A 15,508-nucleotide genomic window follows, 5' to 3' on the forward strand; every position below is an offset into this window, starting at 1 on the left:
AGCCTCTCAGTATAAGAACACTCTGTCTTCATATTCCTTTCTCTTCCCACCATAGTTACCATGACTACCTCCTTCCAGTCAGTACATCAAAAATTTCAAATGGGAAGAGGAAACCAGTGCTGTCATACTCTAATAATAATAATATCTAAATCACAATGGGCAAAGTATTTTAATGTGATTATTAGAAAACTGTATTAATCTATGTCAATTTTCAGTATCTTTTCACAATAGTTTATTACGTTAGTTTATTTTTAAATAGTTTTAAATTTTTCAGAAATTGAATTTTAGGTTGAAATTGATTTTCTAGTTTAGGGCTTACATTAATAATAAACATTAGGCCTATTTTGGGTATTATACTTATGAAGAATCTATGCTTTGGCTTTGTTTTCCAGAAGTAAAGTTTAATTGGATATCCTTAGCCCCAAAGTGCACAAAGAGCTCTCCCTTCCTTATCCTCCTTGGTAGTCACTAACTCAGCAGCTCCTTTGATAAGACAGACAGATAATGTCCCTGCTGCTGCCCCTGCTACTGGATAAAAAATTGCTGCCAAGGGATGGCTGATGAGACTTTTCCCCTATTAGCATTTTATATAATTTTAAAGACCTGATAATATCTGTAATTTAAACATTGGTTTTCATGTTTGGCTGTATGTTGGAATCACCTGGGAAACTTTTTTACTGCTGATTTAATTGGTGTGGGGTCAGCCTCAGTGTTAGGATGTTTAAGTGCCTCTAATATTATGCGACTTTTCATATGCAGCAGAGTTTGAGTTTTGGGGTGTTGTAACATGGCCAACTTTTCAACTCCCATTTTACCCCCTTGGCATGGCTCTCTTCCAACCTGTGTGAGGCTCTGGGAAGGAGACTGGGAGTTTGCTTTGCTTTTTACTTCAGCCTCAGTGTTAGGATGTTTAAGTGCCTCTAATATTATGCGACTTTTCATATGCAGCAGAGTTTGAGTTTTGGGGTGTTGTAACATGGCCAACTTTTCAACTCCCATTTTACCCCCTTGGCATGGCTCTCTTCCAACCTGTGTGAGGCTCTGGGAAGGAGACTGGGAGTTTGCTTTGCTTTTTACTTCTTAGGAAATATGTGCCCAACCATAACAGTCAGTGGCCTTAGCACCCTCTAGGGATAAAAAGGTATAATTACCCCACTTTTAAAAGCTCAGCATTTGAGCAATGGCCTGACAAGACACAGTTCTCAGCTCTATGATCACAACTAAGTAACTGCCTGTAAAGTGAAACCAGATGTTATTACAGGGGCAAAAAAATAATTTAAAAGCCTTAGATGGTTCAGTATCACACATTTATTTTATCTCTGTGTACATGTTGTTATTTTCATGGTCAGTTTTGATATCAATATGATTTTCTTATGGAAGAAACATTGTACTTAGTTGATTCATAATTTTAAAAGCACGTTGGAGTCTCTGAACTATGCCTAAAGTTGTATCCAGATCTGTTGTCTGCTCCGACACCCGGGACCGGGAGGAATATGACAACGGCGAGAAGCCCCTCCATGTGTACTACTGTCTGTGCGGCCAGGTGGTTCTGGTGCTGGACTGTCAGCTGGAGAAATTGCCTATGAGGCCCCGGGATAGGTCCCGGGTGATTGATGCTGCCAAACATGCCCACAAGTTTTGTAACACAGAAGACGAGGAAACTGTATCTTCGCAGGCCTGAAGGCATTGAACGACAGTACAGGAAGAAGCGTGCAAAGTGTGGACTGCCACTCTTCTACCAGTCCCAGCCAAAGAATGCCCCCATGACCTTCATTGTGGAAGGAGCAGTAGTCAAGTTTGGTCAGGGTTTTGGCAAAACGAATATATATACTCAGAAGCAAGAGCCTCCTAAGAAGGTGATGATGACCAAACAGACTAAAGACATGGGCGAGTTCAGCTCTGTCACTGTGTCTACTATTGATGAAGAGGAAGAGGAGATTGAGGCTTGGGAAGTTGCTGACTCGTATGCACAGAATGCCAAAGTGATTGAAAAACAGTTGGAGCGCAAAGGCATGAGCAAAAGGCGGCTGCAAGAGCTGGCTGAACTGGAAGCCAAGGAAGCAAAAATGAAGGGGACTTTAATTGACAACCAGTTCAAATGATCAGGACCTTTCTCTGAACCCAGACTAGAAACAAGCATTTAGGCCAGAAGGAAAAATAAATTTTTATCCTTTTAATTTAATTTATTGGGGTGACACTGGTTAACAAAATTATATAGGTTTCAGGTGTCCAGTTCTATAACACATCATCTGTATATTGTACTAGAAGCCCGGTGCACGAAATTCGTGCACGGCGGGGGGTTGTCCCTCAGCCCAGCCTGTACCCTCTCCAATCTGGGACTCCTAAACGGGCAGTCGGACATTCCTCTCACAATCCAGGACTGCTGGCTCCCAACTGCTTGCCTGCCTGCCTTCCTGATTGCCCCTAACTGCTTCTGCCTCCCAGCCTGATCACCCCCTAACCACTCCGCTGCCAGCCTGGTTGATGCTTAACTACTCCCCTGCCAGCCTGTTTGCCCCCAACTTCCCTCCTCTGCCAGCCTGGTCACCCCTAACTGCCCTCTCCTGCAGGGTTGATCACCTCCAACTGCCCTCCCTTGCAAGCCTGGTCCCTCTCAACTGCCCTCCCTTGCAGGCCAGGTGCCTCCCAACTGCCCTCTCCTGCTGGCCATCTTGTAGTGGCCATCTTGTGTCCACATGGGGGCAGGCATATTGTGTGTTGGATTGATGGTCAATCTGTATATTACTCTTTTATTAGATAGAATAGAGGCCTGGTGCACGTGTGGGGGCCAGTTGGTTTGTCCTGAAGGGTGTCACAGATAAGGGTGGGGGTTCCCTTGGGGCGTGGGGCGGCCTGAGTGAGGGGCCTGTGGTGGTTTGCAGGCTGGCCACGCCCACTGGCAACCCAAGCGGAGGCCCTGGTATCTGTAATTTATTTTCCTTCTACAATTGAAACTTTGTAGTCTGGGGCAGCAGCCATTTCTGGGGCGGCAGCCATTTCTGTGGCAGTTAATTCACCTTCTACAATTGAAAGTTTGTAGCCTTAAGCGGGTGAGCCCAGCCAGGGTGTGCAGAAAGCTTTTCTTCCCCTGTTGCCGCCGGCAACCCTGGTCTGCTCTCTCAAGCTCCATTCTGCCGCCAATTGTTTGAATTTGTTTACCTTCTATAATTGAAACTTTGTAGCTTGAGTGGAGGCTTAGGCCTGCAAAGGCTATGGAAAGCTTGGCTTGCTCTGTTACCTGGGAAACCTTGCTCTCTGTGGCTGTAGCCATCTTGGATTGGGGTTAATTTGCATACTCGCCCTGATTGGCTGGTGGGCGTGGCTTGGCTGGTGGGCGTGGCTTGTGTAGCGGAGTGATGGTTGATTTGCATATTACCATTTTATTAGAGAGGATTGTGTGGTCACCACCCCAAGTCAAGTCTCTGTCCATCACCATTGATCTCCCCTTTACCCTCCTCCACTTCCTCCCCCCCCCCCCCCCCCCGGCAGTCACCACACTGTTGTTCGTGTCCATGAGTAAAAGAACTTTTTATTGACTGCATGGACTGGCTCCTACCTTTATGCACCAGCAAAAGGCTTTATGTTGCTTCCTACATTCAGTGAAGTCTTTGAGTCCATCTGACCTGCTTTCTAGAGGTGAATTTTAAAAATCTTTCTATATATGTGTCTTCTGTACTATTTTTGTCCATTTGATGCAACTTATTTAGCTATACAGAAACTATGACTAGATCAGTGTTTAAGTATCTCTGGTTTGTAAAGTAGTTGGTCTTTAATAAAATGTTTAAAGATTTTTTTGGGAAAAAAAAAGCACGTTGGAGCTTATGTCTACTTTTCTCTTTGAACTGTTAAATTTGCTCAGTATCACAATGGGTACATGCTTTCTGAAAAGGATAAATGAACAATTTTTCAAAGGACAAGCCATAAAAGTATAACAAGAGTAGCCACTTTACATGTTATTATGGCATATTTTGTTCCTAATCTTCTTTGCTATTCCTTAACTCATTATCATAATACTAGGGGCCCAGTGCATGAATTCATTCACCTTGAAAGGAACTGTGGGCCGCGAGGCTGCAGTGGGCACAGGGCAGGTCTTGGCCCATCATCTGGGCCTCTGCCTGGCCCCTCCCGCCACAGCCCCCAGTCCCCTGTCTGCTGGCAGCCCCACTCCTGCCGCCGCTCCATCCATGTGCTGACGGTGCAGGCTCCATTCGCACCCACTGACAGCGCGGAGTGATTGGGGCCAGCACCAGCAGCAGGTGCAAGTGGTGGCGCCGGTTGCGGGTGCAAGTGGGGCCGGTGCCAGCAGCGGGTGTGAGTGGCAGCGGAGGCTGCTGGCCCTGATTGCCCCTCAGGAGCAGGGGGAAGTAGAGAAGCCCTGAGGGGTGATTGGGGCTGGCAGCTGCTGCTCACACCCACTGATGGTACCGAGTGATCGGAGCTGGCTCTGGGCACTGGCAGTGGGTGCAAGTGGGGCCGTTACTGGCAGCAGGTTCGAGCGCCGGGTGGGACCGTGGTGCACAGGAGCAAAGAATTTTCAGTAACCACCAGAGGCTCACCCCGATGACAGTGACCGGCACCCTACCTTGGTCTGGTGCCCTGGCTCACCTGCTCCACCATCCGCCTGCTGCCGATGCCCACCATGTTCTGCACATGCCCCCTGGTGGTCAGTGCACGTCATAGCAACCTGTTGTTTGGTTCAGTTGTTCCACCGTTTGGTCTATTTGCATATTAGGGTTTTTTATATATAGATGTTATGAGATTGTTCATGTCTTTCATCTCTACCTTTTCCCAAAGCTAGTTTGGATCTTTTTATAACCCTTGAAGCCTTTTATCAAAAATTGATTACAACCTCTATCCAGATTTTTTGAGGTCCTCAAACACTCAGCTCTCCTCCCCTATTCTTAGAACCTGTATCTCCTTTCTCACTTCCTTCCTTGCCACTTACCCACCTTGCATATTTGGTTGATCAAATGAATGGCTCTCAGTACCTCATCTCACTGAATTCTTTGTCCTTCTGGAAAAATCCATATTTGGCACTCCTTCTCCATTCCTTCATCCAGGTTGCCACACTTCGTTAGAATAAGTAACACTGCTCTGCACACTGGAGCCACCAAAAATTTGTGACTCTCCACACTTACAGACCCCTGGTTGCTGTTCCTTAGTGTTTTGCTGGTCCTTCAAATTGGTCAGCTCTTCCACTCCCACTGTAACTTTGCCTACTTCTTATCAGTCTCTGAGACCTCTTACACAAACACTAAACTCCTTTCTCTTTGTGGACAACCATGCCTCTTATCTCAGTAAAATTTGGGTACCGTATTTTCCGGCATATAAGACGACTTTTTAACCCAGGAAAATCTTCTATACGCCCAGTCGTCTTATATGCCGGAAAATACGGTAATTGGATCTGAGCTCCCACAAACTCATCTTTTCCATCAGCAGACTGTGCAGCTGACCTCTACCTACTTCCTTTTCTTTTCTCAGACCTCAAAGAATCGCCCTATGTATCTCCCTGTTCAGAACCAACCCTCCCTCTAGACCAGTGGTTCTCAACCTTTCTAATGCCACGACCCTTTAATAGAGTTCCTCATGTTGTGGTGACCCCCAACCATAAAATTATTTTCGTTGCTACTTCATAACTGTAATTTTGCTACTGTTAATGAATTGTAATGTAAATAAATATCTGTGTTTTCTGATGGTCTTAGGCTCTACAGCAGCAGTTCTCAACCTGTGGGTCATGACCCACAGGTTGAGAACCGCTAGCAGTGTTGCCTAAGACCATTGGACAACACAGATATTTACATTACGAATCATAACAGTAACAAAGTTACAGTTATGAAGTAGCAACGAAAATAATTTTATGGTTGGGGGTCACCACAACATGAGGAACTGTATTAAAGGGTCGCGGCATTGGAAAGGTTGAGAACCACTGCTCTAGACTCTGGCTGTTGTCTTCCACTGTTTCCAGAACTTGCCCCTTTTATCCTCCACTCTTTCTTGTATCTTTTCTCTCTTTTTATTTTATTTTTAAAAATATTTTAAAATATACTTTTATTGATTTCTAAGAGAGGAAGGGAGTGGGGAGAGAGAGAAATTGAAACATCAATGATGAGAGAGAATCATTGATTGGCTGCCTCCTGCACCTCATACTGGGGATCGAGCCCAAAACTCAGGCATGTGCCCTTAACCGGAATCGAACCCAGGACCCTTCAGTCCACAGGCCAACACTCTATCCATTAAGCCAAACCGGATAGGGAAGGTTTTCTCTCTTTTTATTGGTTCCTCCCTTTGGGTCTGTAAACACCTTTGAAAGCACACCAAACCAAACAACCTTCCCTGGACCATGTTTCTCTCTGATCCCCCAGTTCATTCTTTTCATTTCTTTGGGGATTTTTATTAGATTAACTAGAGGCCCTTTGGGGATTTTTATTAGATTAACTAATTCGTGCACCGGTGGGGTCCGGCAGGCCTGGCCCCAATCTGTGGATCGGGGCCAGGCCTGTTGGGAAGAGGAGACAGCGGGAGGTTGGCTGGCCGGCCAGCCCTGATCAGGCCCCAATCAGGGATGGGCCAGCTGGGATGGGGGCCGTGGCGATTGGCCAGCAGACCCCGCCCCTGATTGGGGTGGGGGGGCAATTGGGGTGGGGCTGGCTGTGGGGAGGGGCTATGGGCTAGCTGGCCCCACCCCCAAATGGAATGGGGGGACTGATTGGAGGTCAGTGGCTGGGAAGGGGCCATGGGATGTTGGCCAGATGCCCCGCCCTCGGTGGAGTGGGAGAGGCTGATCAGGGGTGGGGCCGGTCAGGGAGAGGGGCTGTGGACCAATTGGGGTGGTGGGGACCCACCGGGGGTGGGGCTGGCTGGGGGGAGGGGCCATGGGAGATGGGGTGGGAGAGGCCGAACCAGGGCGGGGCCAGCTGGTGGGAGGGGCTGTGGGAGGTTGGCCGGCTGATCTCACCCCCGCATCAGGCCAGTTCGCTGGCTGCAGTGGGCATCATAGCAACCTGTCGTTCCAGTTGTTATGGCGTTACCGTCACTGGCTTTTTATATATATAGATATGATGAAGTATATCCCTGTATATTCATTGTTGAAGGTTTTTGTTTGTTGGTTTTTTTTTGCATTAGAAATAGATATGATTTATTAAAGTACATTTTGTACATTATTTACCGTAGATTACCTTCCCTCCCTTGTCTTATTTGCTGTTACAGCTTATAATGACATGCTTCCTGCTATTGAAATACCTTTGCATATTTAATTTACACCCTACTTGGCCATGACTTTTTTATCTTTGAATATAGTTCTTGATAAAGATTGTTACATCCTTATTCATGCATGAGACTTGTCTATAGTGTTGGTTTTTCTGCCTCTTTGTTCACATTTTGGTATCAGGTTATCCCAGCTTTATGAAATTATTTAGAACTCCTTTTCTGATATCTTGTGTTCATTTTAAGAAATGCTTTAGTCTTCAGAATTGGAAAGAATTTGATAATAAAACCTTCTAGCCTGGCACCCTTACAAAAGGTCATTCTTTGTTACTCTTTGGTAAATTTCTCAGTTTCATCCATTGTTCTTATCCTAGTTGAGTTCTTTTCTTCCTGGATCAAGTTGAGTAATTTTATGTTTTTCTAGAATTTTTACTAGTTAGTAACAGTTTTCAAATTCATTAGCATAGAGTTGAGTCTGATTTTTTTCACTTGAAGCAATATTTTTCAATTTGAAATATTACTAGGCTAGATGATCACATCATATTTGACATTATTGTAAAGTATCGTCCTTCTCAGTGACATAGGGATGTGTAATTTTTAGGTTCAAATGTGTTTCTTGTATTGGTAGATTTATGTAGCTGAATTAGTAGTGAACACTAGGATAGTCTTCATTTAGAAGAGTGTCTATAAAGGGTTATGGGTATTGGATGCCTTTTTAACATTACGCCATTGCCATATATTTAGCCTTAGTAAAATAGCTCCCACAGTTAACAGTGAGTAAGGAGCTTGTACCGATGTGTAATGAGGGGACGTAGGAGTTAGGCTTATTCAGTAGTAAAAATAGTACAGTCACATATGGTGATTTTTTTCATTCAGATGGTATCTCTTTCAGTAAATAAAAGGCCTTTTACAGTTTATTAGGATCTACTTCATAGAATTTCTGGTTAGCATTTCCACTTTTTGTTTTCAGGACTGTGATGAGAGGCAGTGTTAGAACAGAGGTGATGGGTGTCTATCAGAATAGCAAGAAGAAAGGTTGAGCTGATAGAATCAAGGTAGAAATTATTTATTTAATTAAAAAAAATTATTTTCCAATTACAATTGAAATTCAACATTATATTAGTTTCAGGTGTACAACATAGTGGTTAGATATTTACATGTTTTATGAAGTGATCAACCTGATAAGTCTAGTATCCATCTGATATCAGACAAAGTAATTACAGTATTATTGACTATATTCCCTATGCTATAATTTACATCCCTGGGACTATTTTTATAACTTTCAGTTTGTACTTCTAAATCACTTTCAAGATAGGAATAACGTAAGTTGATAGATTGAATGAAGTAATGTCTATTCAGGTGCTTTCAGTGTTTCCCAAACATAAAAATTATTTATAATGTTGAAGAGGATGCAGTGCTAGGCTCTTAAGTGAAACCAGCCAATGCCAATTTTCAAGACTGTGTACAGGTATTCCTTTTTGTCTTTTCCAGAAAGTATCAGTGTTTCTCTCTGTCACTTGACAGGTATTGTCAGCATTTATACCATCAGTAAATTATTCAGGTCCATCTTATGTCATTATTACTGGTGATCATGAGATATGCAACTATAGAGGAATGGAGTTCTGGATGCAAGGTTTGGTGGTGACCGAGAAGGGAAGGACAAGCTCCCAATGAGGGTGTTAGAGAAGATGTCCTAAAGGGGCGACATCTTGAAGGTGGGAGTCGGGATGGGGGGCAGAGAGGTTGTGGGATCACAAAGAACTTTGATGCCACATGGGAATTCAGGCTCTATATTTATGATCAAATTGATATTCAAATGACTGTTTGAAGGATATAATAATCTGTAAGCCCCTCCAGGAGAGCCATTCTGTTTTCTTACTATCTCTAGTTCTTTCTATTGTACCCAACACAGGGTAGACACTTAATACAATAAAAACACACAGCTTTTGTGTTTTTATCCTAACAGGTTAGTGGGTTGGTCCCCAAAGCTGTAATGTCCTGGATCCCAAGTCTCTCACAGAGTGGTGATTAGGCATCTGAGATGGTGAGGGAGGCATTTCACCATAGGATGAAAGTGCTTGGAGAGCATGTGCTTACTGCCCATTTGAAGATTGCTTTATTAAATAATTTTTTATAGAGTATTTGGTCATCTTCCCTGAACCCTAATAGATTGTTTCTTAAGAGTTCATAACAGTAAGAATGCATTGCTTACTTTACTAGTAGGTTTACTAGCAAGGTGTGAGTGTCCATTTTGCATGTATATGCATGTATAAGCAACAGCAACAGAGAAACTATTTATTTGTAAATGTATAGTTCTCTGTGAAATTGTTACCTCCTGAGAGAACAGTGCCATTGGGGAGGGCATGATGGAAGATGTTTCAGAACCTGAGATCCCATCCCAAACAACATGCCACCCCCAACCCCACAATCAAGGCTTGTAATGAGATATATTATTGCTGGGAAGTGTTACCCTTGGTTTGGTAAAGGGAACAGGGTTAAAAAGAAATGTTGATAACTGTTTCTTATATCAGTGAATTTCAAGCTGCAGGTTTACAATCCAGAAGTGGGTTGTGAAATCAGTGTAGTGGGCAGGATGGCATTTTTCATTTTTAATAGGAAAGGACAGAAAGTAGAGTGTGGGTGAGTTTGTTTCTGATTTATGTGTAGACATATATATGCATGTGTAATTGGCTGAAATGTAAAATATATTTCTTGCTCTGGATCATAGTGAAAAAATGATAAATATTGCTTTTAAATATGAGTAAATTGCCTGTGTAAACCAATTAGGAGCATGTAATAAATGACTACTTTCCCTATAGTTTTGAGTGGGTCTTCAAAACATTATATTTTACCAAGAGAATCATAAAATAAAGGTTAAGTATAAACAGGACTATTATAAAAATTGAAGCAAAAGCTTTTAGTAATAGCTGTTTGCAAGCTTGCTAATTGAAGATTGTGTTACCTATTGAACTGGCGCTCTAGGTGAGAGCGTTGAAGTGGATGCTTATAGCTAACATAATAGATAACCCGAATCTACTGATTTACTAGTATATGCTACTATTATAAAGAGAAAAAGACAACTTAATTGAAAAATTTAAAAACAAATACTAGAATTTAGTGATCAAATGTAAGTTGAAGTAATTTTTGTAAGAATTTGTTATATTAAAATACAAATGGAAGGTGGCCAAACCTCAATATACTAAACAAATAGCAGCTATTCTTTTAACACATGTTGTTGTGGATTTTTGTTGCTTTGAGCCGTAATTGATTCTGTTAATAAAATGTTTTATTATATAACGCCAGTTTATGTTTGCATAAACTCTTAAACACAGTATTACTACTATGACTATATATAATATATACATATATATTATTTATGGTTCCTAAGTTTGGACAAACTGCTGGCATAGAAATAATAGTGTTTTTCCCTTTTGTGTTTTTCAAGGGCTATGTATTTAAGTTTTGTGATGTGTTTATTTACATATTGAAAGTCTACAATGTACTTAGTGTATTGTATTTTTAAGAACTGGGCCTTGTCCTTTTGTTACTTATATTAATAATCTGAGCATGAGTATCTTGCTGCCGCTTGCCTCAGCTGCCACCTGCCCACTGCCACTGGCAGCTCTCCACTGCTCATAGCTCGCTGCCCCGTGCCCCTGTAGCTCTCCGCCTGCTGGTCCCGCTCCTAACTTGCAACCCCGCGCCCTGTAGCTCTCTGCTTGTAGCTCGCTGCCCCACCCTCCTATAGCTCTCCACCACTTGTAGATTGGTCCTGACATCACAGAGTAACAGATAATTAGCATATTCCTCTTATTACATAGGATTATATAGGATAGATTTTATCCATGTATTTGGTATTATTCTCTTTGAAGTAACATTGCTATTGAATGTAGGGTCCACTTTCTACATTTAATAAGGTTCTTTTTAGTGCTGTTTTCAATTTCACTCATCATTTCATGAGAAATAAATGAAGTGTATAAATAAGAAAAATTATATTATTTCATAAGGTTGTCTCTATAAATCTTATTCTTGATCTGATAATTAGCAGGAAGCAAGTAGACACTGCTGTGGGGAATGCATTTGTCAGGATTAAAATGTAGTTGCTTCTGATCATTGCTGATATGTCGTGTCTAATATTTCAAACTAGCTTGTTTCCTTTATTCTGCCGCTCCACCTCTGCCTTGATGTGGCACACTGGATGGAGAAATATGCGACTGAAAGAAGTTTGATCAGTATATCAAAGGTTTTCTGAATTTCTGGCCTTTTCAGCAAGATTGATGGGGGAAGAGGCAGGTAGTCCCAAGTTGAAAGGGCCTGTGGTGGGATCTGTGTCTTTTATTTATTTGGAAGGATGTCATTTTGGAGGTAACATCTTCTATAGCTGGTAGTGGTAGGTTTATCATCGGAGATCATTTGAGGGCTGATTGTATATGCCAGAAGGCACAAATGGTTGAAGTATCAGTATTTTGAAAGCATTTAAACTATACTTCCATGGACTATCTAAAATCCTATATAATAAAAGGCTAATATGCAAATCAACTGAATGACAGAATGACCACCAAGAGGCAGACACTCAATGCAGGAGCTGCCCCCTGGTGGTCAGTGTGATCCCACAGGGGGAGCACTGCTCAGCTAGAAGCCGGGCTCACAGCTGGCGGTTGGACATTTGGCAGGGAGTGGACCCAAGCCATCAGTCGGACATCCCCCAAGGGCTCCCAGACTGTGAGAGGGTGCAGGCCGGGCTGAGGGGACCCCTCTCCATCCCCCAGTGTATGAATTTCATGCACTAGGCCTCTAGTACTATATAATTATTGGTACTGCATTTATTTCAGTACAAAATAGTATCTTGGGAATTTTATAACTTTTACAATTATAATTAGTACATAGACCCCTGTATTGAAACTTGGTGTTGGATACTGTCATAGTCATCAAATATGTATATCTTTATAAAATTAAAATTAATTGTTACCCAAATAGAACATGTACTAATTTACAAAATCCAGTTGTGCCAAGCCTTAGATGGAAGAACTGTAGGCCCTCAGTTGCCGCCCTCTCCCGTTCCTTCCTTAAGCAGCCCTCCCAAATCTTCGTTAGTTATTGCTCCTGGGATATACCTAATCTTTCAAACTTTGTGCACATGTAACAGTTCTTTAGTCATTAGTTATTGTTTTTTAAAACACCAGTAAACATTTATTTTCTGTTTCTATAGAACAGGACTTCAGAAGTGGCATAGACAGGAGGTTTTGGCTTGGAATTTCTCATGAATGTAGTCATTAGTTTTTTTATAGTATCTCTTTAATGCACTATTCTAACCACACAATTCATAGATAAATCTGTCCTGTTATCAGGAGTTGGCAAAAGTGATAGGTGTTGTGCGCTATTTAGCTCATTTCCTTTATTTTTCTTTCTTCCATGTTCGACTTAGGTCTTAGGCCATCTGTGGATTTTGCTTGGACTTTTCTAAGCTAATAGGCATTTGTTATATCTGCTAAAAATCCCTTTGGGCATTTACATATCTTCATCAGGAAAGTATTATTTTGTTACTTTTATTAAGCAACTACATATTTTTAACTGTAGTTCAGTATTTTAAATGCACTAATTATTTATATCATGGAAACATTAATTAATTGGAAATGGTCTTTGTGACTAAGGATTAAATTGTAAGTATAATTTTAAAAGAAAATATGTCATTACTTTACCAGTTTATGCATATTTGTTTCATAAATAATCCATTTAACAAATACTTATTCCTGTGTGTTAGGAACTGTTTATAGGAAGTATGTTTATTTTACTGACTTCTTATTTGTATATGATCAATTTATTTATAAAATTTTCTTTGTTTTTCTTAGACAAAATTGAAGAAGCACAAAAAGAACTTAATGGGGCAGAAGTATCAAAAAAAGGTAAATTAAAATCAACTCCAGTATAAACTTTATTCTTGCAGAGATTCTTATATAGACACCTTATAACTGCAGCTTTGCTAAATCAATTGGTGTAAGCATATCACACAATTAAAAATCACTTTAAAAGAATTGATACCTAGCCCAGCCAGCATGGCTCAATTATTGAGCATTGATCTGTGAGCCAGAAGGCCACGGTTCAATTCCCGGTCAGGGCACATGCCCAGGTTGCTGGCTCCATTCCCAGTGTGGGGCATGCAGGAGGCAGCCAATCGATGATTCTCTCTCATCATTGATGTTTCTATCTCTCTCTCCCTCCTCCTTCCTCTCTGAAATCAATAAAAATATATTTAAAAAATTGATACCTAAAAGTATGTGACTTTGCTTTATGAAATGTTTTAGCCACATAGCATATTCTATAATCGTTTCCTACATATAAATAGTTTCCTACATATTGCTGAAAGGAGTGCGATTGTTGCAGGAGAGAAAGTGCTGGTAGGAGTGAGGATTGTTGCAGCTCTTTTGAGAGTCTGTGAGATTGTCCCATAGCAGTAATAGAACCAGTATAATGGATGCTGATGACTGCGTTCATGTGTGTGTGTGTGTGTGTACTGTACGCTCATATAATGCAGTATTTTTTGAAATGGCCAAGACCTAAGACAACTATAATAACCTAAATGCTAGCCAGTGTAGGAGTAATTGAATACATTGTAGTAAATTAATATGTTTGCATGTTATACAGCTTTTTTTAAATGTTAATTATTTCAGTTGACTGTGAGAATTTGTTGCTAAATGAAAATGAAATTGCAATATAGCATGTAAAATACGATACAATTTTTTTATTGGATCCAAAGCACACAAAAACACATGCACATGCGTGCACGCGCGCACACACACACACACACATACACATCCATATATAGGATTTGATCAAGTTTGAAAAGATTTATATACAGATATATCTGTACAATGATAAACTTTTATTTATATGTCTTTGTGTCCTTTTGCTAATTACAGTGGGTATAATTTTGTATAAAAAGTAATTTTAAAAGCAAAAATTGGTTTTCCTCATAGAAAGCATATATATTATTTGTCTAAGTAATATGAAAAAAATTCAATGTACAACAGTTTGTGGGGAGGGAAGACAGCAAGGTGGGTAGTTCTAACACTATCTGTTAATGAGTAAAATTGATTAAAAGGATAGAAAGTTTTCTTTATGGTATTTATATTTCATGATTTATTATTACTTTGTCCCTGTTAGATCTTCTAATTAGAGTGGTATATTTTGACAGAGTGAATGGATTAGCCATGTAGGATTTCAGTTGAAAGTCTTTTTTAAGAAAATATCTTTTAAATCTGGTTAGGTTCCTAACTAGGTATTTTTAGTGGGAATAATCTCTGCCTGCCCAGGTTCTCCATCCCTTGGACCAGGCCGTGAAATCCCCAAGATTATTTGGTGTTGGTATGAATAGTTATGCTGTGATGTGCAGCAACCTTAAAGAAGTGTGCTCCTCCTCTTTTTTTCTCTGCCCCCACCTCCTCCTTCCATGGAATCTATGGAAGGTCCATGTCAAATAAGACCTTTAATGACATTCTTAAGGAAAAGCAAGTCTAGAAAGAGCAGAGAAGTCACCATAGCCATGCTGTCCCTTTGAAAAGCTGACTATAGATCCCTTCCCCACATTGCTGTAGGCAGAAAGCATGTAAGATACTTAGGCTATGATAGATCTTAAACTTCCCTTTACATAGTTAACCTTTTTCACATCTAGTAATGACTTAGAGCTGCTTCAAGTAGCAAAATAAATGTGTGCTTGTCTTCTTTTTCCTTCTTTCTTACTCCTGTGACAGTTTGAAGAACAGTGAACTAAATGCCTGGTGGGAAGGAGGAAATGGAACAAAGGTTCTAGAAAAAGAAAGTGGATAATGAGGTTTAGAATAATCTAGTGAGCTACATTTGGCAGGCTATACTTACTTAAGACCTAGGATGAATACCAAATGAGCATTGTTCTGTGCAATTCACTGCTTAGAATTACTATTTGGCTTTCATTTTTATATACACATTCTGGGCAAATTAAAAATAAAGTAGTTTTTCTCTCAAATAATGAAGGAGTTGGTGTTAAGGTGTTGTCTTTAACACCACGGGATAGAAATCTTTTCGTAACATAGGTGTTGAGATTTCTCAAATCTTTGCTTGCTGAGCTATTTTATTAAAAGAAGTTTATTCCTTTGAAGAATATACTTAAAAATCGAGTTATTTGTTATTGATTAAAATGACTCATCTAAGATAGATCACTTTTTCACTATTTTTTTGTGCTTTTATTTCCTCTGCAAGTTTGACTTCTTTCTACATCTGGCTTTTTTTTTCTACAATGCTCACAGAAGGTTCTAAGGCTTTGTCTGCATTG

General features: G+C 40.7%; 1 protein-coding gene and 1 pseudogene across 5 annotated transcripts in view; both read left to right on the forward strand.

The window, feature by feature from the left end:
• HIVEP1 (HIVEP zinc finger 1) overlaps positions 1-15,508 on the forward strand; it is a 164,533-nt gene that overhangs the window by 85,750 nt on the left and 63,275 nt on the right. For all 4 annotated transcript variants that reach the window (XM_079776587.1, XM_079776589.1, XM_079776588.1 and 1 more), the window contains exon 3: positions 13,053-13,106. In XM_079776587.1, coding sequence (XP_079632713.1) covers positions 13,053-13,106 — 54 coding nt within the window. The remainder of the gene's footprint in view (positions 1-13,052; positions 13,107-15,508) is intronic.
• LOC307103590 (STING ER exit protein-like) lies at positions 896-2,255 on the forward strand (annotated as a pseudogene). Its single transcript has one exon. The product of its transcript is annotated as an STING ER exit protein-like (transcript).

This window comes from Cnephaeus nilssonii (genome assembly GCF_951640355.1).
Source record: "Cnephaeus nilssonii genome assembly, chromosome: 7".
In the NCBI taxonomy this organism is placed as follows: domain Eukaryota; kingdom Metazoa; phylum Chordata; class Mammalia; order Chiroptera; family Vespertilionidae; genus Cnephaeus; species Cnephaeus nilssonii.